At 41.8% G+C, this 26,039-nt stretch overlaps 1 protein-coding gene across 1 annotated transcript; it reads right to left on the bottom strand.

Annotated features, from left to right (window-relative positions):
- Positions 1 to 962: 962 nt before the first annotated feature.
- On the bottom strand, positions 963 to 25,663 carry mertka (c-mer proto-oncogene tyrosine kinase a). Its single transcript, XM_027165870.2, has 19 exons — positions 25,395 to 25,663; positions 23,727 to 24,006; positions 23,501 to 23,601; positions 22,965 to 23,135; positions 18,735 to 18,821; positions 18,509 to 18,624; positions 17,617 to 17,797; positions 16,705 to 16,850; positions 13,056 to 13,191; positions 11,777 to 11,924; positions 11,019 to 11,107; positions 10,542 to 10,637; positions 10,330 to 10,410; positions 9,407 to 9,499; positions 9,068 to 9,186; positions 8,717 to 8,826; positions 7,715 to 7,874; positions 7,409 to 7,545; positions 963 to 1,956 (listed from the first exon to the last, which is right to left on the bottom strand). Exons 1-19 carry the CDS (start codon positions 25,459 to 25,461, stop codon positions 1,515 to 1,517), a joined length of 2,760 nt encoding a protein of 919 aa, XP_027021671.2. The 5' UTR covers positions 25,462 to 25,663; the 3' UTR covers positions 963 to 1,514.
- Between the last annotated feature and the right edge of the window lie 376 nt (positions 25,664 to 26,039).

Here is a 26,039-nt window from a genome sequence, read left to right as displayed (position 1 = left end):
AGTCATATTTTGCTGCGGAGGAGGAGGATTCCAGTTTATTTTTAAGGCTCACCCTTGCATCTGGTTTAAAACAAGCTTTTCACCCACTTACACTCATGGCATTTGGCAGACGCTGTTATCCAAGGCATTCCAGAGTTTGTGAATACATTATTATTTCTAGGTCATAGACAAAGAGTGCCATCTACGATCTACTGTTTAAAACCTCTTAAGATGTTGTTTGAAAACAGCCCGAGACTCTGCTGATTGAACATCAAGGTGAAGTTCCTTCCACCACCTAGGTACCAGAACAGATCAGAGTCCTGATGCATACATTCCTTGCACCCTGAGAGAAGGTAGGACCAGTGGAAAAGGGCTATACGATCAGAGGGAGCATGGTGCAATGCAGGGTGTGTGAGATAAAGGGTTGCAGGTCTGTTTTCTAGGCAAGAATCAGTGTTGTAAAGCTGACATGGGAAGCCACTGGAAGCCATTCTGATTCTGGCTATTACTCTTGTTTCAGTAGATGATCTCACCTGAGTACTGAACAACTGTTCATACAGCCTTTCAACACTCACTGTGGTTTCCTTTTATTCTTCTACACATGTAGAAGATTTGGGAGTGGTAACTCAGTAGTTAAGGTGTTGTACTATTAATCAAAAGGTTATGAATCTCAGTACCCCTGTGCTGCCACCACTGGGCCCCTGAGCAAAGCCATTGACCCTCAATTGCTCAGTTGGATAAATGGAAGTTGCTCTGGATAATGGTGTCTGCCAAATGCTGTCAATTTAAAGATTTCACTGGAATGATTTATAATCCCGCTCTCCAGTGTCATCTAGTAGGAGATGGGTTCCTATTTCTCATATCATCCATTGTAAAATAACCCAAATTAATGAATTAAATTAATTTAAAAAACGTTACATTCAGAAGTTTGTCACGCTTTAAAGTGTCTGTTTCCCATCGAACAGACCAGCACACTCCCAATATAAATTTAATTACAAGTAGAATATTTATATTTGCAATTAATTCCTGAAACTTATGTTACACATAGCTTGTTACATACAGCATCATTTTAAAACCTCTAAAATGTACATCATATTTTCAACAACAGGAATATACAGATTTAATTGTATTTACATTTCTGCTAAGACGACACTGTTAAGAACACAATAATATTATTTTTGAGTTGGAAATCACAGTGAATCCTCCAAGCCCTTAAATAAGAGGCTAAAATCCCTGTTCTGTGCAATAGGTTCGAGTCTTTGTTAAAAGCCTGAAGGTTCGTTTGTGTGACTCAGCGTTAGCTAGACTCAGATTTCTGTAAAGCAGCTTTGTGACAATATACAAAAACAACTTATACAAATGACGAACTAAACTGGCCACATACACTGACAAACATATTTTTACACACATTCTAGATTTTATCTTTCTATATATTCATCCAATTAATGAACAATAATCAGACATCAGTTTGTAGTGGAGGAGATCAGACAGGAAAATTTTCTTGGACTAAAGCTGTTCAGTTTGTAGTTTGTACTTCATAGTAAATGTGTCGTGTCACAAGAGGCCTGATGTAGTCCTGTTCCGTCTCCAGAGGAGTCTGCAGTATCCTGCTCCGAATTCTCTGCAGCTAAAAGTGGAGTGTCCACAGTGCTGCTCTGTCCCAATGCACCAGCGTCCTCTGAAGGGACAACGACAACATAACGGTCGTCCTCATCCGCGGTCGAGCTCTCATGGACGTCCACCGTCACTACAGATGTGTCTGCGGTCTGGCGACTGCAGAACGGTGAGGAGGTGAGGACGGGGCTGTCCAGTGTCAGCTGCTCTTCGTCTTCCTCCTCGGAGGCCGTGGTGTTGATGTAAATGATGTCCTTCTTTTCAGAAAGCTTCTCCGACAGATTCATCAGCATCTGCTTCACACTGGTGAAATCGGGCCGGTTCACAGGGTCGGCACACCAGCAGCTTAACATGATGTTATACCTGCAAAATTACAGGAAGTGCTGATGACACGCAGTGATGGGTAACAGATTTCGTTCTTTACATAATACAAACATGTACAAAGGCAAAGGATGGAAATGTAATGCATGAATTGAGTAACAAAGATGTGGAAGGGTTTCCTCCAGACAAAAATAAAGCCTTCTCCAACACTACAAATAGATTTACAGAGTTCAAGTCCTCCTGGGAAGTTCGTATTTACAGCAAGGTTTTTTCTTTCTTCTGTTACAAAATGAAAACCAAAAACGTGCATCAGGCATGTGTTGCTTCTTTTATGTGTTTAATCAATTTATAAACGCCACTGAAAACTTTCCATATCATGCACTATCATATTTGATATATAATTTTTGTATTTCAGTAACTTGCTGCAAATGCATAACTAAAATCAGATTCAGAGACGAGTTCACATTCAATATTAACAAATACAATCGTCAACAACAGATGGTACGTCCATTTGTTCCAACGTGCTTTATTCCACCGCGTTTACTGGCATGCCGCCAACTCGGAAAGATGGGACTCAAAGAAAATCTACACCAGGTTACGTATATAACCCGGTTCCCTGAGAAGGGAACGAGATGCTGCGTCAGTGCTGACGCTATGGGAATGCTTCTTTGAGGAAGTTGTGTCAGAAGCTCTGTGTGCACACACGCCATTTAATGGCTCGGAAAGGACACGTGACGGAGTAATTACTCGCCAGCAAATCCATATAAGGGCATCTACGTCACGCTGCTCCAGCTCTCTTTGTCTGAAGGAAGCGCGAACGGATGCCTGGGGCGTGGCCAGCAACGCAGCATCTCGTTCCCTTCTCAGGGAACCGGGTTACATACGTAACCTGGTGTAGTTCCCTTTCGAGGGAACTTGACGCTGCGTCAGTGCTGACGCTATGGGAATGCCAATACCCACGACGCCACGCACCGGTCGATGACTGCGCCAGAGGCCGTGAGAGAGCACGAGCAGACTGGGAACAGCACATCATAGGCCCCACAGTACCTGGGACCCTGGAGTGGGGTCCAAGTCCAGGTCATAGAATCTGATAAAGGTGTGCGGAGAGGACCATCCTGCCGCAGCACAAATATCTTCAATGGGGACACCCCTGGCCAAGGCACTGGATGAGGCGATACCCCTAGTGGAGTGGGCCCTGATGCCAAGAGGTGAGGCATGACCACGCACCTCATAGGCCTGAGTAATGGCCTCCACCACCCAGTGTGCCAGGCGCTGTTTGGAAACCGGATTACCCCTATTCCGGCCCCCAAAACAGACAAAAAGGGCGGAGGAGTTACGCCACGAGCTAGAGCGGTGGACGCAAGTCCTCAGGGTGCAGGATAGCCTTGGACATGCCGGGGGCAAACTCTAGGCAGGCGGGGGCGATCGACAAAGCCTGCAAATCCCCGACTCTCCTGAGAGAGGCCAAGTCAAGAAGCAGAGCCGACTTCAGGGTCAGAAACTTCTCAGAAGCTGACTCCAAGGGCTCAAAGGGGGCTTCCAGCAGCCCCTCCAGGACCACAGAGAGGTCCCAGGAAGGAAGGCGTGGCCTAGAGGAAGGCCTCAGCCGCCTGACACCACGCAGAAAGGGAGAGACCAAAGGGTGCCTACCCAAGGAGGCCCCAAGGACAGGTTCGTGGTTCGCAGCAACTGCAGCCACGTACACCTTTAAAGTAGACGGGGACAGGCCTCGAGAAAAGCAAGACAGCAGGAACTCCAGCACTGTACCAACCGGGCAGTGAACTGGATCCTGAGAGTGCTCGTCACACCAGAGGCGAAAAAGCCTCCACTTCAGAACATACAGTTTCCTAGTGGAGGAAGCCCTAACATTTAGCAGAGTCTGTCACCTCAGTTGAGAGGCCTGCGTCTAGGAGCTGGTCCACCTCAGGGGCCAGACCCAAAGCTTCCACATCTCGGGGTGGGGGTGAAGAATTGCCCCCTGCGCCTGAGAGAGGAGATCCCTCCTGACGGGAACCTCCCATGGAGTGCTGTTCAGGAGGGAGACTAGGTCTGTGAACCAAACCTGAGAGGGCCAACGGGGGGCAACTAGGAGAAGGTTGACCCGGTTGTGGCGCACTCTGGCTAGGACTTGCGGGAGCAGAGCTACCGGGGAAAGGCGTACAGACGGAGCCTCGGCCATGTCCATACCAGGGCATCCAGGCCCAACAGGGCCGGGTGAGAGAGGGAGAGCCACAGCGGACAATGGGTCGACTCCTCTGAGGCGAACAAATCCACTTTCACCCTGCCAAAAATCTGCCAGATTCGCTCCACCATGTGAGGGTGAAGACGCCACTCCCCGGGCCTCAGCACCTGCCTCGACAGGAAGTCTGCCTCCCGATTTACACGCCCTGGGATAAAAACCGCTCTTAGTGAAAGAAATCTGGTCTCTGCCCAGAGCAGAATCTGCCACGCCAACCTGAACAGGGGGCGTGAACGCAGACCGCCCTGATGGTTGATATAGGACACCACCGCGGTGCCGTCTGTTCGCACTAGGAAATGACAGCCCTCGAGGTGCGGGAGAAAGTGTTGCAACGCTAGAAACACAGCCCTCATCTCCAGGCAATTTATGTGCCATGAGAGACAGGGGCCCTCCCATAGACCTTGGGCCGAGCGGCCATCTAAGGCTGTGCCCCAGCCCGAGAGCGAGGCGTCCGTCGAATGAGTCCTGCGACGGTGACACGCCCCTAGAATGGGACCCAAGGCCAAGAACCGGGGTCTTTTCCACATAAGGAGGGTACGAAGCCCACGGCGCGTAACCCGTATAACCCTGAGGGGATGCCTGCGAGGATGAAAGCCCGCCCCCTTGAGCCAGAGCTGGAATGGCCTCATGTGAAGCAGACCCAAAGGAATAACGTTGGCTGCTGCTATGAGGCCGAGCACCCTCTGTGCCTCGGCAACAGAGAGGCTGCGGCCTAGTCTTCAGAGTACAGTTCAGAGCCCACAGGTCCAGAATCGGACGCAGCCCCCCGTCCTTCTTGGGAACAACAAAATATCGGCTGGAAAAGCCGGAGTCCCGCTCTGGGAGGGGAACATGCTCTATGGCCCCTTTCTCCAGAAGTGAGAGGAGTTCCTCCCAGAGGAACACGGCCTGGTGCCCGCCCACATTTGTGGGCAACACACCCTGAAAACACGGAGGACGGGAGGAAAACTGGATCCTGTAGCCCCTTTCTACAGTATTCAGGACCCACTGAGACACCCCTGGCAGAAGTTTCCACGCTGCCAGGCTGCCTGACAGTGGTGTCAAACTTGTGCAGACCTCCCGGGTGCCCTGAAACAGCGCACCGGCAGGCGCGAACCCGGGAACAGGCCCCACTGCCCCCCGAAACGGCAAAGGCGGCGGGGCTGGCAGTAGGGGGAGCGTTTCTGAATAGGGCGCTCCCATGAGCCCCTGCCCTCGGGCATCAGGACTCCTTTGTGGCCCGCTTGGCTGAGAGGACAGACCTAAGGTCCTCTCTCACCGGACGGGTCCCGGCCTGGGCATGTGAACCGACCTCCCTAGTTTTAGATGGGGGGGCATGGGCCGCCACACTATCTCTTCTCACTGCCCTGAGTGAGCTAGAAGGGGGGGGCGGCTAGATGATGGCCCAGGCTGCTCCCCGCGGCGAGGGAGAAACTCCTTGAACGCCGCTGACTGGCGTTTCACCTCCTGATGCCTGTCGACGACAGTACTAACTGCGTCGCCGAACAAGCCCTGAGGTGAAACTGGGGCGTCCAGGAGAAAGGACTTATCCTTCTCCCTTATGCCCGTCAAATTAAGCCACAAGTGCCTCTCCGTGGCAACCAGCGCAGCCATAGTACGGCCTGTGGCGTGGCGGAGCTCGGACACCGCCTGAGGTCCCAGCCCTTCACCGCCATCCAGCTCTGCTAGCAGATCAACCTGGTAGGCCTGCAAGACCGCCATGGTGTGCAGTGCTGCACCCGCTTGACCCGCTGCCTCATAGGCCTTACCCACAATGGCCGAAGTGGGTATGGATGGATGGCTTGGATGGAAGGGCAGGTTTTCTCCATGCGGGTGATGCAGGGGAGAGATAACTGGCCAGCGTCTCTTCAACCCTCGGCATCGTTGTATACCCATGGTCTTCAAGCCCCATAATGGCTGAATAGTCTGACATGTCTGGAGAAAATACACGTGCCGAAAAGGGATTTTTCCAAGACCTTGATACCTCTGTATGGAGGTCTGGAAGAAATGGCAGACGCCTGTGTGCAGGTGGCTGACGGCCTGAAGTGAGAAAGCGGTCGTCCAGCTTAGAATGGGCGACACCAACTACCTGGCCAATCCAAATTCAGCTTCTCAGCTTCTTATTCCCTCGAGGAGCTCCTCGAACGTGACTGATTGCGTCGGCCGTTCTGAGGTGGAAAACCCCTCCCCTTCGACATCGAGCTCCTCAGAGCCGGACGCGAAAAGCAACATGCTCTTTTCTGGGTTGGGAGAAATCGCAGCGCGAGCTCCCGAACGCGAAACTGAGCGATCGGAGTCAGGGGAGAGGGCAAGAGAAAGGGGAACACCCGTCTCTTGCTCCGCCTCCGCTAACTCAACTTGGGAACCCCATGATTGAAGCCGCCGCGCTGCCTCGGCAGACGCAGGACCCGAACCACGTGGCGCAGCCGAAGCTGAAAATACAGCCAGGCGGGATCGGAGCGTGCGGAGAGGGAATCCCTCACAATGCACGCAGCCGGCTCCCTCGAGAGCCGACCGGGCATGCTCCTCTCCCAAACACACCACACAAAGAGAATGCGCGTCGCCCGCCGTGATAAAGCGGGGGCACGGATGCACGCATCTCTTAAAGTGCTTAGACTGTAACATTTTGCCTAGTCTTTCCCTATTTTTTTTCTTTCCCTGCACTTGACAGACAGACAAACGACACACATACACAGAGCGCTTCCTGAAGACAAAGAAAGCTGGAGCAGCGTGACGTAGATGCCCTTATATGGACTTGCTGGCGAGTAATTACTCCGTCACGTGTCCTTTCCGAGCCATTAAATGGCGTGTGTGCACACAGAGCTTCAGACACAACTTCCTCAAAGAAGCATTCCCATAGCGTCAGCACTGACGCAGCGTCGAGTTCCCTCGAAAGCGAACCCCCAAAAAGTTTCCCCCACTTGTAAGAGAAAATTAAAAGCCTTTATTTTTGTAATGTTTACATAACAGTACAGTGAAATTCTTTTTTATCCCTAACTTTGGAGGTTGGAGTCAGAACACAGGGTCAGTCATGATACAGTGCCCCTGGTGCTTTAAGGCTTAAGGGCCTTGCTCAAGGGCCCAACAGTGCTGGGGATTGAACCCAGATCCTCTGATCAACAATTGTAAGAATGACATTGTGGTGGCGTTCATGTGCTAACTTGTAAATACGATCTTTCTGACATGACTCCAACGTGCTGTCAGAGAATCTTGGCCAAATAGCTTGGCACCGTCTCTGGAAAATAGCGAGAAAATATAAAAATCAAAGACACTTACAGTTCATCCAAACAGTCATTTGGCTGCTTCAGCCTGTGGCCTTCCAGAAGGTATTCATAAATCTCATGGTTCTGGACCCCGGGGTATGGAGTCATGCCTCGAGTTGCTATCTCCCACATGGTTACACCAAATGCCCACTGAAAGGAAACACAGAAATGATCAGCAATAAGTAATAAATGTGATGTATGATATATGTGATGAAGCTGCTCAGTATTAGTATTCTACACTCTATATCCTCAAAGGTCGAATGTCAGTGTGTTATCTGTCCTGACACACTAACTGAGTCAACAATCAGCTTCTTCTTACCACGTCACTTTTCACGGTGAACACTCGGTCCGCCAGACTTTCCACAGCAATCCACTTGACTGGCATCTTGGCTATCCTGCCCTGTCTGTAATAATCTCCACTGTAAATCTTTTTGGAGAGGCCAAAGTCTGCCACACACACGGTCATATCATCTCGTAACCTGGAAAGACATAGAGCAGATAGCCTAGCCAGTTAGAAAACCAGCAGATTTCCAAAGTTTTCTTCTTTTTTTTAACCAATAAAGACCATTTACACAACTCTTACAAAAGTACAGGGTAGTACTTCTGACATGCTATTAATTACTCGGTGCATGGCTAACAGAGGGGCTATGCATTCCCGCAAGGCTTTGTCTTCGCTAGACTTACATACACCCTAATGTTATTGTGTTTTATATGTTGTCTTTACTGCCTTTCTTGATATTGTACCATTTATATACCATTTATATTCCCGTACTGTCCACTTTTTGTAATAGGAACTCTTTTACACTCATTCACATCAATTTTATTTGTATAGAGCTTTTACAGTGAATATAGTCACAAAGCAGCTTTACATACAGTACATACATACAAACATGTATATATTCATTATAAAAAAATGAGCTCCCTGAGATGATTCAAAGAAGAAACCATGAGAGGAAATTGTGTGATTATAATAATTTCCTTTCTATAATTGTTAACGGTTATCTAATCACCCAATCATGTGGCAGCAACACAAACAGATAGCTTTACTCAATAGCTTCACTTAATGCTCATAAAAGTGTAATCATTGTGACTTTAACTGTTTAAAAGTGCCCTTTTCTTTTCTTTCTTGCTCTTTTGCACAGCACAGCCATCTGCTACTATAATAACCAGTGCAAACTCAAGCACATCCGTTTTACAGATGACTTTCACAGTGATTGATTGATTAAGGGGAAAATATTATATTATATTATATTATAATAGAATCCTTTATTGTACCTTATCCTTTAAAGCCTATATCAAACAAACAAAAAAAATGACTTACATGCAGTTCCGTGCTGCAAGGTCCCTGTGCAGGAAATTTCTGCTGCTGAGGTATTCCATACCTGAAGCAATGTCAATCATAAACCTCACGAGAGTAGGTGTGGGGAGATACTAGAATAGACACAGCATTCAAAACATAATCACACTTAATATTTGTCCACTGCCACCTAAACTTAACCTTAACTTCATTTACCAACAACAAAAATAACACAACATATACATACAAATCTGGTCCAATACAAAAGTTCAAAGCTAATTTCACAACCAGACTCCATCAAAATTAAATAAGGATATTGGTATTTATGGCAAAAAAGGAAGGACAAATCCATAATAGACACTAAAGGTAGCTTACCAATGGATCATGTCCAAGCCGGGAGCGAAGAAGAAAGCTATGCAGGTCTCCGTACCTCATGAAGGGGAGGATGACCATTGGCCTGGGGAAGTGGCCTGGACCCACATCTAAACATACACCTGAATGAATAGTTGGGGGGAAAAAAACAAAAAGACTTTGTTGCTGAATGATAATGCCACTTGCCAAAGGTGGAGTGGAAAAACTAGACAGATCCCTGACCTTCAACTCTGAGACTGAAATCAGTTAGTGTAATTATGTGTATGCATCAGTCAGAGAAAATGTTTATCACTGAAGTATTTCTTCAAATGTCATAATAGAACTGAAGACTTGGCCTCTTACCCAGTAGACGAATTACATTAGGGTGCTTAAAGTCCTTCATGCAGGCGGCCTCGGTCAAAAACTCTTCTATCTCCCGCTGTGAGAAATTATCCACTGGAGAAAAAAAAAGCAAAACTTTGCTTCAAAATTTGGACTTGTAATAAACCATAAAAAATAAGACAATAGTCATATTGTAAGGAGATGGTGGATCCAGTTGGGTACCAAAAATCTATGTACATGAAAGTATCTATATTCACCAAAATACTGACTATAAATAATCAGTGCATCATGATTAAAGATTACCACAAAAATATGAAAAATGCACTTCTTCGAATGCACTGCGTAACAATGGCTATTATATCCTTTTTTTAAAGCCAGTTGCTGTGTGCTGGAGCTTAACCTCGAGAAATGCAAGACTTTGCATTATTAACACAATGAATATGAATGTTCTTCTAATGACTAATGTACATATTAATGGACAATATGTAAATATGAGTGAAATCATTAAAAAAAAACAATAATTCATAATGTTTTATACAGAGGGGGTCTGGGTTATACGCTATAGTATTTTTGGTAAAGAAAAACGTTTTTACTAGTTCTGACAAAATTATGTCCCACTCACTCATTCATACTAGTTGCAAGAGATCCCTGGTTGTGAAGCAGGGTATTTACCCTGGCTGGGTGTATGGACACACATTCACATATAGGGGCAATTTATCTTAGCCAATTCTCATGCTAATGCCTTTTCGTGAGGTGAAAGGAATCTGAGAATCCAGAGGAATACCATGTAAACATGCACAACAACTTCACACAAAGTATTCAGAGCTCTGGATTGATCCTGGATCATGAGGTGGCATGGTTACTCACTGTGCTACTGTGTCAACTACACATGTATACAGACCTGTCTAATTAGCATTTCCACATCAGTGTTAAACTGGACTTACATTTCATCGTCTTCACTGCGACTTTTTCTCTCCTTCCATCAGGCCAATCTATCTGGCCCGCCATTACTGAACCAAACTCCCCTGAGAAAAGTCAGTAATGTAGTGTTAACAGATATAAACCTGAACAGTATGCAACATCTTGACATGGGAATGTGGTTCACTATCCATAAAAAATCCATTCTGCTTAAAATCAGTGCTGAACTGGTTCTAACCTTCTCCGAGAACTTTTCCGATGACAAGCAGACTTCTCAAAATCATCACGTCTTGAAGTTTGGTCTGAAGTTCTTCACTGACACCTAAGCTCGTGACTAGATGGGAAAAGGTCAAACAGTGAAATTTCATTGCAACAAAATAGTGTGATTGTATATGACCTCATTCAAAGTGCAAAACAGAACACAGCTGTGGCTCTGAATCACACTACGTGAAAAGATATGGAATGATATAAAATCCAGAATCCCATCTGCATTCTGTGTGTGTTTATGTACGTGTCTGATGTTGACTGACAGCTTTATGACTAGAATAACAAGACACAATCCCCAAACATAAAGTTTGCAATAATTTCCAAATTTTATATCTGCGCAAACAAGTCATTAGTGGATGTATTATGACATCACCAGTTGGTGGTTCTTCTAATGGTTTCCATAGTAACAACGATGGCACAACTAGCAGTCTTATAGTGTTTGACCTACGTGTTGTTTCAATTGCCGAACGGTTGTAGGACCTCTGAGGTCTGTACTCCACGATTGGTGAAAGCTTCCCGCCAATTCCAAGCAACCTCCTGTAGGGGGAGACAAACACGTACATATGAGACATACAGAGCAATTACACAGCAGGAGAGTTAGAAACCCTGAAATAATAGCCACCAGAGTAAGACATGTCATGTAAAGTACAATCAATCAGGCTGCAAAAGTATTTAGACATACGACATTCCCATAGGAATGTGGTGTGAGTCAGAGGTTCCATAAAGGCTGCTTCTGAATGGCGATGTTATTTTTTGTTCCTGACACACAGTTGGGGGCACTGGAGCTCCTCAGCACACAAAAGAAAACATTTACTTCCAGGCTTGGCACCCCATTCCCCATGTACCTTAAAAAAATAAATGCTCCTGTTTTTAATTTTTTGACTGAATAAATATCAAGTGAGGAACTTCAGGAGGAAACAAGCTCTGGAAGTGGACGATCTCCTTTACAGTATGTTTCGACCACAGGAGCAGCCAATGCGTTTAAGCTAAATTAATAAAAGCATACATTTATTATGTCTATTTTCAGAAAGTCACACTTAGGGGACTATGGAAGGCATCTATTAGGATTTAAACAGCTAACAACAAGTATAGCACAGACTAATAACCAGCCACTTAAGCTGTTGGAGCGATTTTAGATGCGTTTGATGTGCAACATGCGAACTTATTAGACGGCATACTTTTAAGGAAGTTAAGATCTAAACTTACTGTAGTCGAGTTTCTAATATCCGGCTACGCAGACATAGAGCTCCAAAAATCAGAAACAGCATAAGACAGATGGCACAAACAATCCCAAACACAATGTACACAGAGTCTGAACCATGTGTGTCTGGACTGGAAGATGGCCGGGGCATATCTGAGAGAAAAATAATAACCACATATATAAATAGAAATGTATACACAAAATATAGGGTACATTTAACATCCATAACTTTAATATGTGCACAATTAAAAGATCATATAGCGTAGAGAATTGGGTTCCACATAAATTAAACTGATCAGAGTGACTTCTCATATCCATGTCCACTGAAATGATAGATTTTTTAGAGCACTTGCATAGAATTTGCTTATTATGCCAATCCTTGATTTGTAGATGAATTATAATTTATGCAACATAAAGATTTATATTGAAATATATGTGAAAGCCATTATTGTATGATCGAGGACTTCATTATTTCACTAAAATGTCAAAAAACAAACAAACAAATCAGCAGCTGCCGATTACCCCTACTGTCCACTTTAATAGGAACAACCTGTACACCTGCTTATTTATGTAGTTATATTAGTTGTGTATACTTATACGATCAAGACATTAGGTTCACATCAGAATGAGGAAACAGTGTGATCTCTGTGACTTTAACTGTGGCATGGTTGTTTTGTTGTGAAATAGGCCTTCGTTCAAATAGTTCAAAAAGTGCTGATCTGGGATTTTCATACACACACACACACACACACACAGACACAGACACAGACACAGACACAGACACACACAGACAGACAGACACACACACACAGACAGACAGACACACAGACAGACAGACAGACAGACACACACACAGACACACACACAGACACAGACACACACACAGACAGACACAGACAGACACACACACAGACAGACACACACAGACACACACACAGACACACACACAGACACACACACAGACACACACACAGACAGACACACAGACAGACACACAGACAGACACACACAGACAGACACACACATACATACACACACACACACAGACAAAACAGTCTCTTGTTCTCAGAATGATGCATAGCTGCATCGTGACTCAATAAAGGAGCAGGTGTAGGGGTGTTCCTATAAAAGTGGACAGTAAGTGTAAGATTGTCTAGGGGTTATAAGTTTACCAAAGTTGGACCCATTCTTTCCAATCAAATAGGAACTCTACTCTAACTATTTGGGTTTAAATGGAATGAGATGGCAGGAATTCAGTAATCTCATTCCATGTGAGATTCTCACCAATCGCTGGCACGAAGAACCTTCGACGAGGGCTTTTAACTCCACAGCCAGCCTGAGTGCAAGCCATCACTTCCACAGTATATGAAGTGTTAAACTCCTGCATGGCCACTGCTGCCTCTGTAGACATACTGCGAATCTGAGACCCACAAATAAAGAGCTCAAAGTTAGTTAACACTCCAAAGTTTGACCAGATAGAAATACCAGCACATCACGAGGACTTAATTCCAGGCATGCAATGTTCAAAACAAAGCTTACACACATGCAGCTGCGAAAACAAAAGTGAAAAATAACAGAAAGTAACAGAAGTTGAGAGATAAGTTAATCATTTGAGGGTCAAAAAGTCAGTGAAACCTGTGAAAGAGAGAGGAACTCTGCTGATTTAGGACCCAACAAGAGTCACAAGATGAGTCATGCAGAGAACACACAGTGACAAACGTTAAGGAAAAGAGGAAGAAAGTCCATTTCTCTAAGCAGACTGAAAAAACAGCCAGGCATGTGACAAAACGACAGCTCAGCTTGACACAATCGCGTCTGTTCGTTCTGTTCCAAAAGCATGACAGCACAACAGCTAACGCAGCTGACGAGAAGATCAGAATGTGCACTTGTTACCAAACAGCTGCATCCTAGCTTATCCTACGCTTATGTCTAATAGTTAGATGAATGAAAATTCTAAATCAATTCAGTTTTATTCTCATAGTGCTGATAACAGAGGACATTGTTACAAAGCAGCTTCATAGAAATATATAAATAAATACAGGATAGTAATTATGCATTTTATAATTAGCCCTGATGAGCAAGCCAGAGGTGACTGTGCTGAGGAAAAACTCCCTGAGACGACATGAGGAAGAAACCTGGAGAAACTCAAAAGGGAATCCTTCATCTGAGAGACACCGGATAGTGATTAGAAATCATTTAACTTCTAGAACGTGTACTGTATGATCAAAAATTTTGTCACCAGGAAGTTCCAGAAAGTCTATCTTGTTAAAGTTATACAAAACGTTTGCATGGCAATTGCAGTCAAAAAGCCATCTTCATTGTTTCATTCACAGACATCACATATATCTCTATGATGTACTGTACATGTGGGAATAAGTGATGGGAAGTATGGCATCAGGATGGATCAGCTCCAGAAACAGAAGTGATTATAGTCATGATTACTGGTATCTCAGCTTGTCTTTGAATATGCATGTAATGATCATGAAACACAAGCTGAACTAACAGCAAGTAACAGGTGTTAAGAGGGCACTTCCACACTTCCAGTAACTGGTTGTTGTCTGACAGTCATATTGGTGAATCACTTCTTCAGAAAAGAGCAGCACAATTTGCTTTTCACTTCCACAATAAAATTCCATTCAGTCGATGACTGACTCATGGTCCAGAGACAAAAACAATTTCATTTTCACACTGTCCTTGACACTTCCTTGCCAAAGGAAGGACTGGTGGTCTTTACTGTTTTGTGAAGTCACTCACAAAACAGACATAGCAAATTGACAGCATATATGGGGATAAGTTGAGACAAATCCACAAAAACATTGTAGACTATAGAGGAAAATGTGCAAGGGTGAATATGTATGGCATGCATTGTAAAGAATAAATACAAAATTAGTATATGTAGTTTTGCTCTGGTTGTTTTCTTCAGCTTTATATTGAAAATATTAGATCATTATAAACGATAAGCTTAGAAACGTTAAATGATTTATTATAACTACCTAGACCATTACAGTCAAGCATTTAATAGTTCTAGTTCCCTATTCTTAAAGGTTAAAAATCCTTTTTCCTTATAATTACTTATCATAATCACAAAACATATTTCCCTTTTCTTGAAAACAGCAAACTGCCCAAGATGCAGGTCATACTCCAGGTACTATACAGCTAAACAACTTCACAGTTCTAGCAGAGGGGCATTTCATAACAAAGCTGATTCTCAGGTACAGATGCCTTAAAACCATAAGGAAGTTTAGATCTGATGAGTGGGGAAAATGACAAACATGAACTAAAGGCTAGATAGGTAGATAGACAGGCAGATAGATCATCACTTGGAAAGCAACTTGGTGCTGCTGAGGTTGATCCCAAATATACAGCCTGGAGGTACATGGGATGGCTACCACTAAGAAACCATGAGGATGGCATTTGTACAGCACTTGATATGGACAGATTTGCACTCAAGTCTCCATCAATGAACAGTTCAACATAATTTCAACAAGACAGACTTTACCTTAAAAGTTAAAGACTAAATTTCAAGGTTACTGGTTACAATTGCACAATTTGATCATACAGTACAAAGTTCTAGACGTAAAATGATTTATAATTACACTATGAACCAGGTTAGGATGGATTCCCTTTAGAGTCTCTCAGTATTTCTTTCTCAGGAAGTTTTACCTTCAACCACAATACCTCTCACTTGCTAGTAAGGGATATATTTAAATGTGCCTGACACAAGATACATTTTTTATTAAGTATATGAGGCTGAATGTTCAGACAGATTTAGCTGTGCTAAGTGAATAACCTATTGAATGCACCCCACTTGGTATTTACCTGTTTAGAATAATATTTTGTTTTCAAAGTATAAATTGGTATTTGTGATTTGTCATTGCTCTAAATAACCCAAGATAACCCATTGACCTTCTCTTTCATTACTCAGTCAAAATACTGTAGTCTTTAGTATACACAATGACTCATTCACTATACAAGACACTGTACTGCAAAAATCTTCTGTAGTTTATGTGAAGAAAATGCATATCAAATCCCACTGGGTCAGTAAGTTGTGTTGCTCCAATTTGTAGACTTTCACAAGTTCCCCTTTCTCACAACAGCAAAAAGGGCGAGGGCCAACATGTGCTTCCTGTGAGATTCATAAAGCCATCATATCTTTCCAATCTGTTGCTCACGCAGTGCCACAAGGGAGAAGGTAATGTCATCTTCCCCACCCAGACAACCAATTATCCACAGACGGCATCGTTAGGATACCATCTCACAATCCCAACTCCTTTCTTTTGATCCATAAGTAAAAAAAATATACAAGGAACACTAATATTGGCCTTAAAAAGATCCATAACCTAAGATCTAGAATATTTTCATCTTTCATTTTTTTCCATCAAAAATAGGCTCCACTTAAGCTGAAGAAGAGCTGTTAAGTTCTGCCTTTTTACCCTAAAATGGAAACCCTGAGGATGGTTCCCCGCAAGGGAGGTGTCAATGTTTCCCAAACAATTCATTGCAGTTGTTCCTTTAAATCACTGCTATTTTCAAACCCCTGGATGCAAAAAAGTTAAAAGAGAAAAGCATTTGTCCTTTCTTTAGGAGATCACAAGCTTGAATGCTGATGATGCCACAGCCATCCTTGGCTAGGTGCCAAAGAAAAAAGCGTGGCTGTTACGCTGCCCTGTCATGCAGCAAGAGCAGCAATTCTGAAAGATGCAGTTAGCTGGCTTCACCTTCACTTCTTCATATGAACTGAATTTAAACTTGATCATTTGTACGTTATGTTTCTAGATTTTTGCAAACCTGCTTTGAGACAACGTTCATTGTTAAATGCGCTATACAAATCAATTGAATTGAATTAAATTGAATGCCTTGAAGGAAGTGCTTGTTATCGTTTCCTTAGCAGACATTTTATGACTGGGAAATAAATGATGAGAAAACAACTAACCTTACTGACATATATCCCATCATCCACAAGGACATCATATCCTTGTAGGATCCCGTTTATCCTGTCAGGAGGAGGAGCTTCCCATCGTACCAGCAGCATGGACCCGTTTACATGAACAGTCACATTCTGAGGGGCAACTGAAGGGACTGAAGAGATTGAATAAATCTGATCATTCATTGTGCTGAAACTGAAACCAAGCTGAAAATCAGTATGCAGCTAACACACAATATCTACAATCAGCTCATAATCGTATTTGTGCCCCTTCACCACATGACTTCAAAATGAGAGAACGTTCTCGAAGTATCTTAAAATATCTCTGTGCCATTCCTTTAGGAATACACAGGAAACATAATGTGAACACGCCTTAAAGGAAAGGCATATTTCCTTTCCAAACCCACTTCTACTCCCACAAGTGCTGATACACTGTGACTTCATAGTTAGTGAAGCTGCATAACTAATGATGCAGTCATAGTTTCATAATTTCATTAAGTCAATTACATTTGCTTATTAAATGTCAATGAAGCTATTGAATTGTTGCTTTTGTTTATAAAAATCAGGTGTAAGTTCAGTTTATTAAATAGAGAAATATGTTAGGTTATTACATTTAAAATGATTGAAAAGCCAGTGAAGTCTAGTCAGATGTGTGTTACAAGAATCTGCAAATGCAAAATCCTGAATATTCCATCTACACAAAGAATCTCAAGGCTAAACGTAATGTTAGTGCACTCACTCTAAAGCATTTCAGGCAAAGACACGACTATTGTACTTGGCCCACCTAGATTATTCCCCTGGAACAAAAAACATATCTATCAACTGGAAAGAACTTGACTAAACTTCATTGGTCTAAACAACTTAATCCTAACTCAAGTGACATTGAAAATTTATGTTTAAATACCACCAGAACACACACACCTCCTTCTGTAGTGTTGCTCTGGACCCAGGAGCTGGGTGGCGAGGGGCCGATCTCATTTGTGCAGGACACACTCATGTTATACCAGGTCATGGCTTTCAGGTCAGTGATCTCGCAGGAAAATGGAGGGACATTCCTAGTATACACCGTTGTAGGGCTTCCCTTTCGGTCCAGCTCTCTCACCTAGAACAGAGACAAAACATCATTTATCATTCAGAAATTAACTTTTAAAAATATTTATTTGCTCAGCTTTACATTTACAGCATTTGGGAGATGCCCTTAACCAGAGCAACTTATATTATCTAATTTTTATACAGCTAAGCAATTGAGGGTTAAGGGCCTTGCTCAGGGGTCCAACAGTGGCAGCTTGGTGGACCTGGGATCGAACTCACAACCTTCCGATTGGTAGCCCAACACCTTAAATCACTAGGCTACAACAGGCCCCATTTTGGTGATCAGTGGATACCAGTAGTCAGTGGATACCAGTAGTCAGTGGACACCAGTGGCCTTTTAAAAAAGCTATACTGTGATTCCTATTGCCATTATTATCCCTGCACAATTCATCTATCCTTTTTCTGTACTACATATCCTACACATTGTCCTGGCCAGCCTCTCCCAGGGGACTCTGGGGACAAGGCAAAAGACACATTGGACAATCTATTTTACACACTCTCCCACACTAAAGACAAATCAGAGAACCCAATCAGCCTAAAACACATGTATGACTGGCGGAGGAAACCCGAGTAACTTGGGGAGATTGTGCAAACTCTACACATACACAGGGCAGAATTGCAAATCAAATCCTCAACCTCAGGGGATGTAAGGCTACTAAATGTGTCAACCATTGAATCACCGTGCCCCCATGCTCAACTCTTATCAACTTAAATGATTTACTGTGATGTGGCAGATACTGAGAGGAGAAAAGCCATCATGTCCAGGAGTCCAGCTTAAAATGAGTTTGTTTGCTTCACGCTTATCCACAGTAATTTCGGACACCTTGGCTGGAATGTCTGAAGGAAAAAAAAAGACAATCTTGAGGAATTTATGAATTGTACTATATTATCATTTAGAAAGCTGGAATCTGGTTTGAGAGCAAGCAAATTCTCTCCTGCTGTATTACCTTTAATGTTGACCTGAGCCTCTCTAGAAACCGTGACTCCTTTGGCGTTGTGAGCCTCACAGCTGTACTGAGTGGGCAAGTCCACACCTATAGACATGAGGAATTATATCATAGCATTAATCATTTAATTAATCAATAATTGTGGAATCACGTTTAATATTAAATCTGTTTTGATTAATGTTTAATCTATTTCCAGAAAGTGGAACTAGGAGTTGTTTGTAGGAGAGGTTAAAGTGTCTACACTGAAAAATTCAAGATCCTCTTTCACATGTTCATACGTTCATAAGTCCAAAACTTGTTAACCCTTAACTTAGCCTCGTATCACTTTCAGACAATAATGAAGGTCAGTGGCTTTGTTTCCATTGGGCAAACTCACAAACACTGACATGGTAGGCAACTCTCATTCTCAACATGAAAAACAGTACCAGGCTTTCAAAGCCCCTTCTTACCCGGCAACCCCACACCGTCCATTCTGCCAAAACCAGTGACAGCACAGCCATAATATCCCTTTTGTCTCTGTTTATTTGTCACTTTTTTCCGTCGTGCTCACTCAGAAAACCTGAAACAATGGTCCTACTATTGCACTCCCTCTTGTCATTACCAGGAAGCTGTTTGTTTGATTGCTTATATGAGGCACAAGAATTTCACTCACCATGGCACATGTGCTGTGGTGATGTGACAATAAAGGTGACTTGACTTCACTTGACAATATCAACCGTGTCCATCCCAGACTGATTTTAGCCCGTGGCTTACAAAATACTGTATCTCATATGTTTTGGACACATAGTTGTCCACAATGTTCAGAGTTTTGATACATGTGCTGTAAATGTAACAGAATTTTGAATGAGCTATGCTTATATGTTATTACAGAGTTGGCATCTTATTGGGACAGTAAATGATTCTTGGCTACAGTTATGGATGAGCTTGAAGATACTTTTAGACTATTACAGAGTACTAATGCAGATAGTTTTAGACTATTACAGAGTACTAATGCATGCAGGATTTTTGGGACAAAGATTCAGCTACTTTCTGTTAACAAGTCAGCAGCAGAGAGATCTCACAGCTGTTTGCCTGCCATCAGAGGAACTGTAATTACAGGCTGTGGTGTTTCTACACTGCAACAGACTCTTTATATGACCCTATACATTTGTATGCAGGGCCTTCTACTGCTTCCAAAGTACAGAATTAGAAAAACAGAGACATGGATATGGGAAAAGAGTGCGGTTTGGAAAAACACAACAACTTTTTGCTCACAGCATACAGACTGCTGAGTAAGCAATGACAGGGAAAACAATCATATGCCACGGACTCAAAAGACACACTGACAGCATTCTGCATTTGTGTGTGTTACATAAGAGGCCCACAGTAGTAAAAAACTGAAATGTATATTGCAATGTTCAAGAAAAATCTTTTGATCTGAGGCAGTTTAAAGTCTGATCACAGGTCTATTACACTTAGAAGTGAATTTTCGTGTATTTATATATATCCTTTATAGGTTTTAATTGAATGCAGAAATTTGGTCTTGTGGTCTTGTTACTTCAGTACTTTGTTCCTTTTTTTGTGAGCGTATTCCACTAACATTTGCGTATTACCACAATCCTCTCCAACATTTCCGTAGCCTAGGTCTCAAAGAGCTCTTTTGTGTGGCTAATCTTTTTCTCTCGTACACGGCTCGTTGCCCATTCCTCTCTCTCTCTCTCTCTCTCTCTCTTTCACACACACACACTCTCTCTGCCCCCTCCCCCGTTTTCCATCTTCCCCTTGTCTCTCAACACCCTCACAAAAAATGTGACCTTTAAATTCTTAGGTCCCACTTTCACAACATCTCAGTTTCTATTGTTCCTACATCAGTGCTTTGTTGTTGAACAGAGCTGAACGAGATTAGCTCAAAATGTAACAACGTAAATGCAATGTGACTTTAACGAAGTTGCAGGAAAGTATCTCATCAAAGCATGTTGTGTAATCACTTTCCAGAGCAGGTGACAAAACTCTGTATAAAATAAAGTAACAAATGTGGACTAATCTGCAGTAATTACAGTGTTAAAAAGAAAAAAAGGTGGCAAACTCAAACCCTGTTCTCAATCTAGATAATGCCTTGTTTACAGTGCGGTATTTTCACCACCTGGATCAGATTTCACTAGTGCTTAGTGCCTACACAAAACCCAACACACTGCCAGTGGCTCAGTGACGTTTTATACAAATCAAAGTCCAACTTAGGGATCTTCTACAGCAAAACTCTCCAAGGCCTAAGTGTTTACTTTCAGCTTAGTAGAAATGGCTTTAACTCTATTTTATGTTTAGGTTGTGTGCTAGTTCAGTATTCAAGCCCGTAGGCAGGGGTGGTTAGAATTTAAGTCTTGTTTTTTTCGTGTTTGTCATCATTGTTTTAATCAATGCTTGTGACAAATATTCCGGGTTGCTGTTTCAAATCAGTGTGATACATTACTGTAACTGGATGTGCGTGTGTGTGCCGCACGTGCAGTTCAGAGAGAGTTCTCGCAGTACACTTTTCAAAGCAACGGTGAAGCATCGCCTCTGAATGATGGGGGGAGGGTTTATATATATATATATAGATTAAAAGGATTTCTATATTTTATCCACTCAATAGTCTACAATATAATATCCATATAAACGTAGCATAATTATAATAATAAAACAGTGGGATATTCAGTGATATTGGCTGTGCAATATAAAATAATTTATAATTATTTTTATATTAATTCAAAATAATTGGTCAATATCGCCAGACTGGAGCCAATGGAAATGCTTCTCTCCTTCGGTGCGCGTCTTTATTCCTCTGAGAACTTCAAAGCGGACCACTTGAGGTAAATTATCTGGAATGATTAGTATATTAATTTATTTACGATGCCCACCCAGCGAACTCACGACGTACTAGTTACGTAATTTATTGGCTATTTTTGGTAATTTCATGATTTACCAGCTGGCAACGTAACTGTTACGTCCCAGGGAGGTAATTTCATTACTAATACAATTATATAAACATTCATTTCCTTTTCTATCTAGGTTAGTTTGTTAAAACTGATCAGTCTTTATTTAAGTTTCCCTTAAATAAGTCAAAATAGATTAAATACATTATGCGAGTTGCTCTTTACATGGGAAACATGTAACATATTCTCCAAATTGCATCCAAGAAGATTGGAAGTGACCAGTGAACTAAATCCATACTGTAAGTGCCAAGACAAATACAGCAACAAGTAAAGAGGTATTGACAGATAGTCAAGAAATGATGATGAAAATAATTATTATTAAATACTTCAGTAAAGTTCATTAAATCTATTCTATTGTTAGTGTGGTCTTTAAACTTATGAACTGTGTATGGACTGACAAAGGTGGTACATGAGGAAGCAATTTGACTACAATGGTCTTACACTGAAAGCCAACAATGTCCTTACTCATTTTACCTCAGACTTAAGCGTTCAGAGACGTCATGTTTCTACTGATTGAAAAAGTCAGTGGAACACCAGTGTAGTAGTAAAAAGGGTTAAATCCCCTGCAGTGTTATTGTGCTGTGGTGGAGAAAGCAATAAAAAATCTATAAAAGAGTCTGAGCAAGGCAGAGTAGTGTATGTCAAAGCGATGCGAGAACTCGGAAAACAATGAAACACTACGGAAGAGCAAAAGTGCTTCTTTTGTCAAAAACAGGAAAGAATTCCTTAGTGATTAATAGAGCCAGGCAGTTGTATGAGACAATCAGATTGACACCTTCCAAACATCCAGGGTTACATATAAAGAGAAAATACCTCAATACCTCCCAACATTCTGACGCTATTTCATTGTTTTAAAGACATGAATTCAGGACAGATGACTCACTGGTTTTCTCTGTATTTTTTGGACCCCTGAGGAATCTGGTTATACAACCTCATTTCCCCTTTAATACGCTGAGGGTCTCATGTGTTTCCTGATGTTTTAAGTGGTTTGGTAAATGCAGGAATATGAAAGGCCATGAATAACCAGAAGAGCAGGAGCTCATAATGCTCTGTCAATAGCTGATACTGAGAACTTATATCTTTCCTAAACTGCTACATTTATTTCTTTATAAATAAATATTATATATTTAAAGCCCAATGCATCCATTCATGCATCCATTAAAAATAAATATTCTGAATCATCTTTTCAACATTTGTCAATTAAGGTCCAAATGAGGTAATATTCTTTGCTTGAACAAATTCAGTGAGAGCAAAGTTTGGGATCTATAAGCACAATGCTTACCTTGGATAGTTATGGTGCTGGGAGAGGAACTGGTCTGGTTTAATTTCTGGCCTCTGAGAAGCCAGTTAATTGTGACAGGATTTGGGGGACCCACAGCTTCGCAGGTCAACGTAAAAGAGCTGTTCCGTGTTACGTTGACATCGCTTGGCTGTTTGGTAAAAGTCGGTAAACCTGCATCGAAACAAGCATAATTTGTTTTGGAAATTCACCAACAGTTGCTCCAGGTTTTTTTTTTTTTTTTTTAGACTTTTTAGTGGCTTTTTCTACTTGTAATTCAATCACAGCATCCTCCTTTTAAAGCAGTAAAACACAGATGTAATTACTTTCTTTAATTCTGTAAATAAAACAAGGAATTAGCTGAATGTGTGATATCCTGTGACACATTTTAGCTGAAATCTACAGAAAGTCTAAAACAACAACAAAAAAGAACATAACATTATAGAATATGCTCGATTTTATGTGAAGTTCCGCGATTACAAAATCCTGGAAGAACTGATAAAAACTTCTAAACAATGACAAATTAAAGAGGACCTTACCAGCAACCTCAACAATGATGGGATTTGACTCGATCACTTTGTTACTGACGCTCAGTCTGCACTGGTATTCTCCAGTGTCAGCTCTCTGAACGCTCTTAATACTGCGAGAAATTGTTTGAAAAAATTACATTTACAGCATAGTACTGTACATTTGTCAACAATATTACGACTGGTGCTCGTTCTATTTCTCAATATATATAAATGATAAAATTTCTTGTTTGCGTACCTGATCTTAGACAGCAGAATGACTGTTCCATGGCTGGACACAGTGGTCTGTGTGCCATCATATATCTCTCTGCCATCTTTGAACCACAGGATACTCAGGTCCTGTCCCATGTCAGTGAGGTCAATTGAGCAGTTGAATGTGACCTCGGAACCCTCCGAACACTGGATAGTTCCCACGGTGGGTTTGAAGCGGAGTCTTTGGATCTCCTCCTGAGACAAGTGCACACTGGGAACTCGGACAGGCACCACCAAGGTTTCCACACCCCCAGAAGCTGCTACACCTGAACAAAATGACAAAACGCAAGAAATAATGTGACTCATCGATGGCTAGCAGCTGCAGGAAAACAAACTGTAGTACTTATGTTTTTGATGTCAAATTCAGAGCAATTATTTTTACCTAGCTTTAGACAGGTGATCTGGTATACATTTTTGTTATCTCACAAACATGTGCTGATACACAATAATGATCATCATCATGTTCCTGTATTCAAGTTTTAAAGACCTCAAAGGCTTAAGCACCATAAGTCTGATGGAAATCTTTGACAGAAGCTTCAAGAAATGTTCTGTGCATAATAATAATACTGATAATAATAATACATTTTTGTAGAATTTATCCTACATGAGCACGCAGGGGCCTGTAGTCTATCCAAGAGCACATGGCAGGGGTTCACCATCTCACACACTCACACACTACTCACAATTTAGAGATGCCAATCAGCCTAGAACGACTGGGGGAAACAAGAGTACTTGGCGTAAACCCCTGTAGCATGAGGAGCACATACAAATGTGGTAACCTTACTACTATTATTATTATTATTATTAATAATAATAATAACTAAAATACAAATGCCATTCAAGTTAACTAAACGCATTTATGCCGTTGTTTCTGACTATTTCATTCGAGCGCATAACAGTTTCTCCAGGCAGTAAAAGTTCAGATTTTCAGTTCAATATCCAACTCAACTGTAGCCAAAGGAAACTGTCTCACTAACGGAAACATCAGTTATCAAAGGAAGCACATTGTGTTGACTGGAAGCTCTTAATACATGTAAACTCACATCTATAGTTTATTATGGGACAGATATCTACTCAGTGGATGAATTTTTCAAGATTTTCCCCCACTATTTCACTAATATGGCTTTTTAAACTAAATTAGAAGCACAATAACTTTTGAAATGTATGAAATAAATAACAAAAGACTTAAATGGTTAAATTCTAATGCCACTGTTTATACTGATAAAAGTGGAAAAGGCTCAGTTTTGAGCTTGTCACTGAAAATGACCCACAATTCAACACTTTGTATTTAAACATAATCAAAACATAATAAATGGCTGTTAATAAGTTTATTTAAAAGTTTAAAGCCTTATTCTATTTTGTGAAAACCTTTATTTTATTAGTTAAACTCGGATGAATTAATAATACAATTAACAAAAGGACGACCAATTGTATATTAGATATTTTTAGTGGTTTAATAAATTAAGATGAATTTAATCAGCTTCATGGTTTCTGGTCAGAAATAGAACATTTTTGAGTTTATTTTCCTTTGCAAATTGAAGTAAATCACAGCTTTTGTTAAGACGAAAGTATTTCTCTAACGGAATTATTTCACTCCTAAAGTCATTAATTAAAGGTAACAATGTAAACAGAGCACTGAATCCGGATCACTTACCGACGGTCAAGGTGACCAAACACGAAACACATCCCAGGACGAGCAACTTTAAAACTTCTGAAGACATCGTTATATCCTTTCCACAGGAGGTTAAATCCAGTTCTTCAGTTGAGTTCGGGTGAAACAGTGCAGCCCGTTTAGCAGACGCGCTTTTTCTCACACATGTTTACATGAAACGTGGAATGAGCTTCATCCAGCAGGAGCACCAGCTTTAACTCCAGCTCTACAGCGCCATCTCTGGTGCTCCTGCTGGATGAAGCTCACACAGGTTTACATGAAACGTGGAATGAGCTTCATCCAGCAGGAGCACCAGCTTTAACTCCAGCTCTACAGCGCCATCTAGCTTTAGCTTCATCATTAGCCACATCATTTCTCTACACGTTTTTTTTTTCAGCAACAGACTGCCTGTAATAAATGTAAATGAATTCACCTTTACACAAAATAAATAAATAAATAAATAAATAATGAAAAAGTCCTTAGTGCTTTTTTAATGGTTAAGGATCATAATTTTTTTTTTTAAAGGAAAATCCTACCTAGTCAAGATAATAAACCCTTCAGAGTCGACAGTTTATACTTGTCTTCTTGGTGTGTTAAATGTTGTGTAATAATGTCCACAATATTTTCTAATCGTGTTTAAACGAACAA

Source organism: Tachysurus fulvidraco, chromosome 4, assembly GCF_022655615.1.
Source record: "Tachysurus fulvidraco isolate hzauxx_2018 chromosome 4, HZAU_PFXX_2.0, whole genome shotgun sequence".
Classification (NCBI taxonomy): Eukaryota; Metazoa; Chordata; class Actinopteri; order Siluriformes; family Bagridae; genus Tachysurus; species Tachysurus fulvidraco.
Note: the sequence above shows the minus strand (reverse complement) of the source record. Positions and strands in the feature narration are given on the sequence as shown.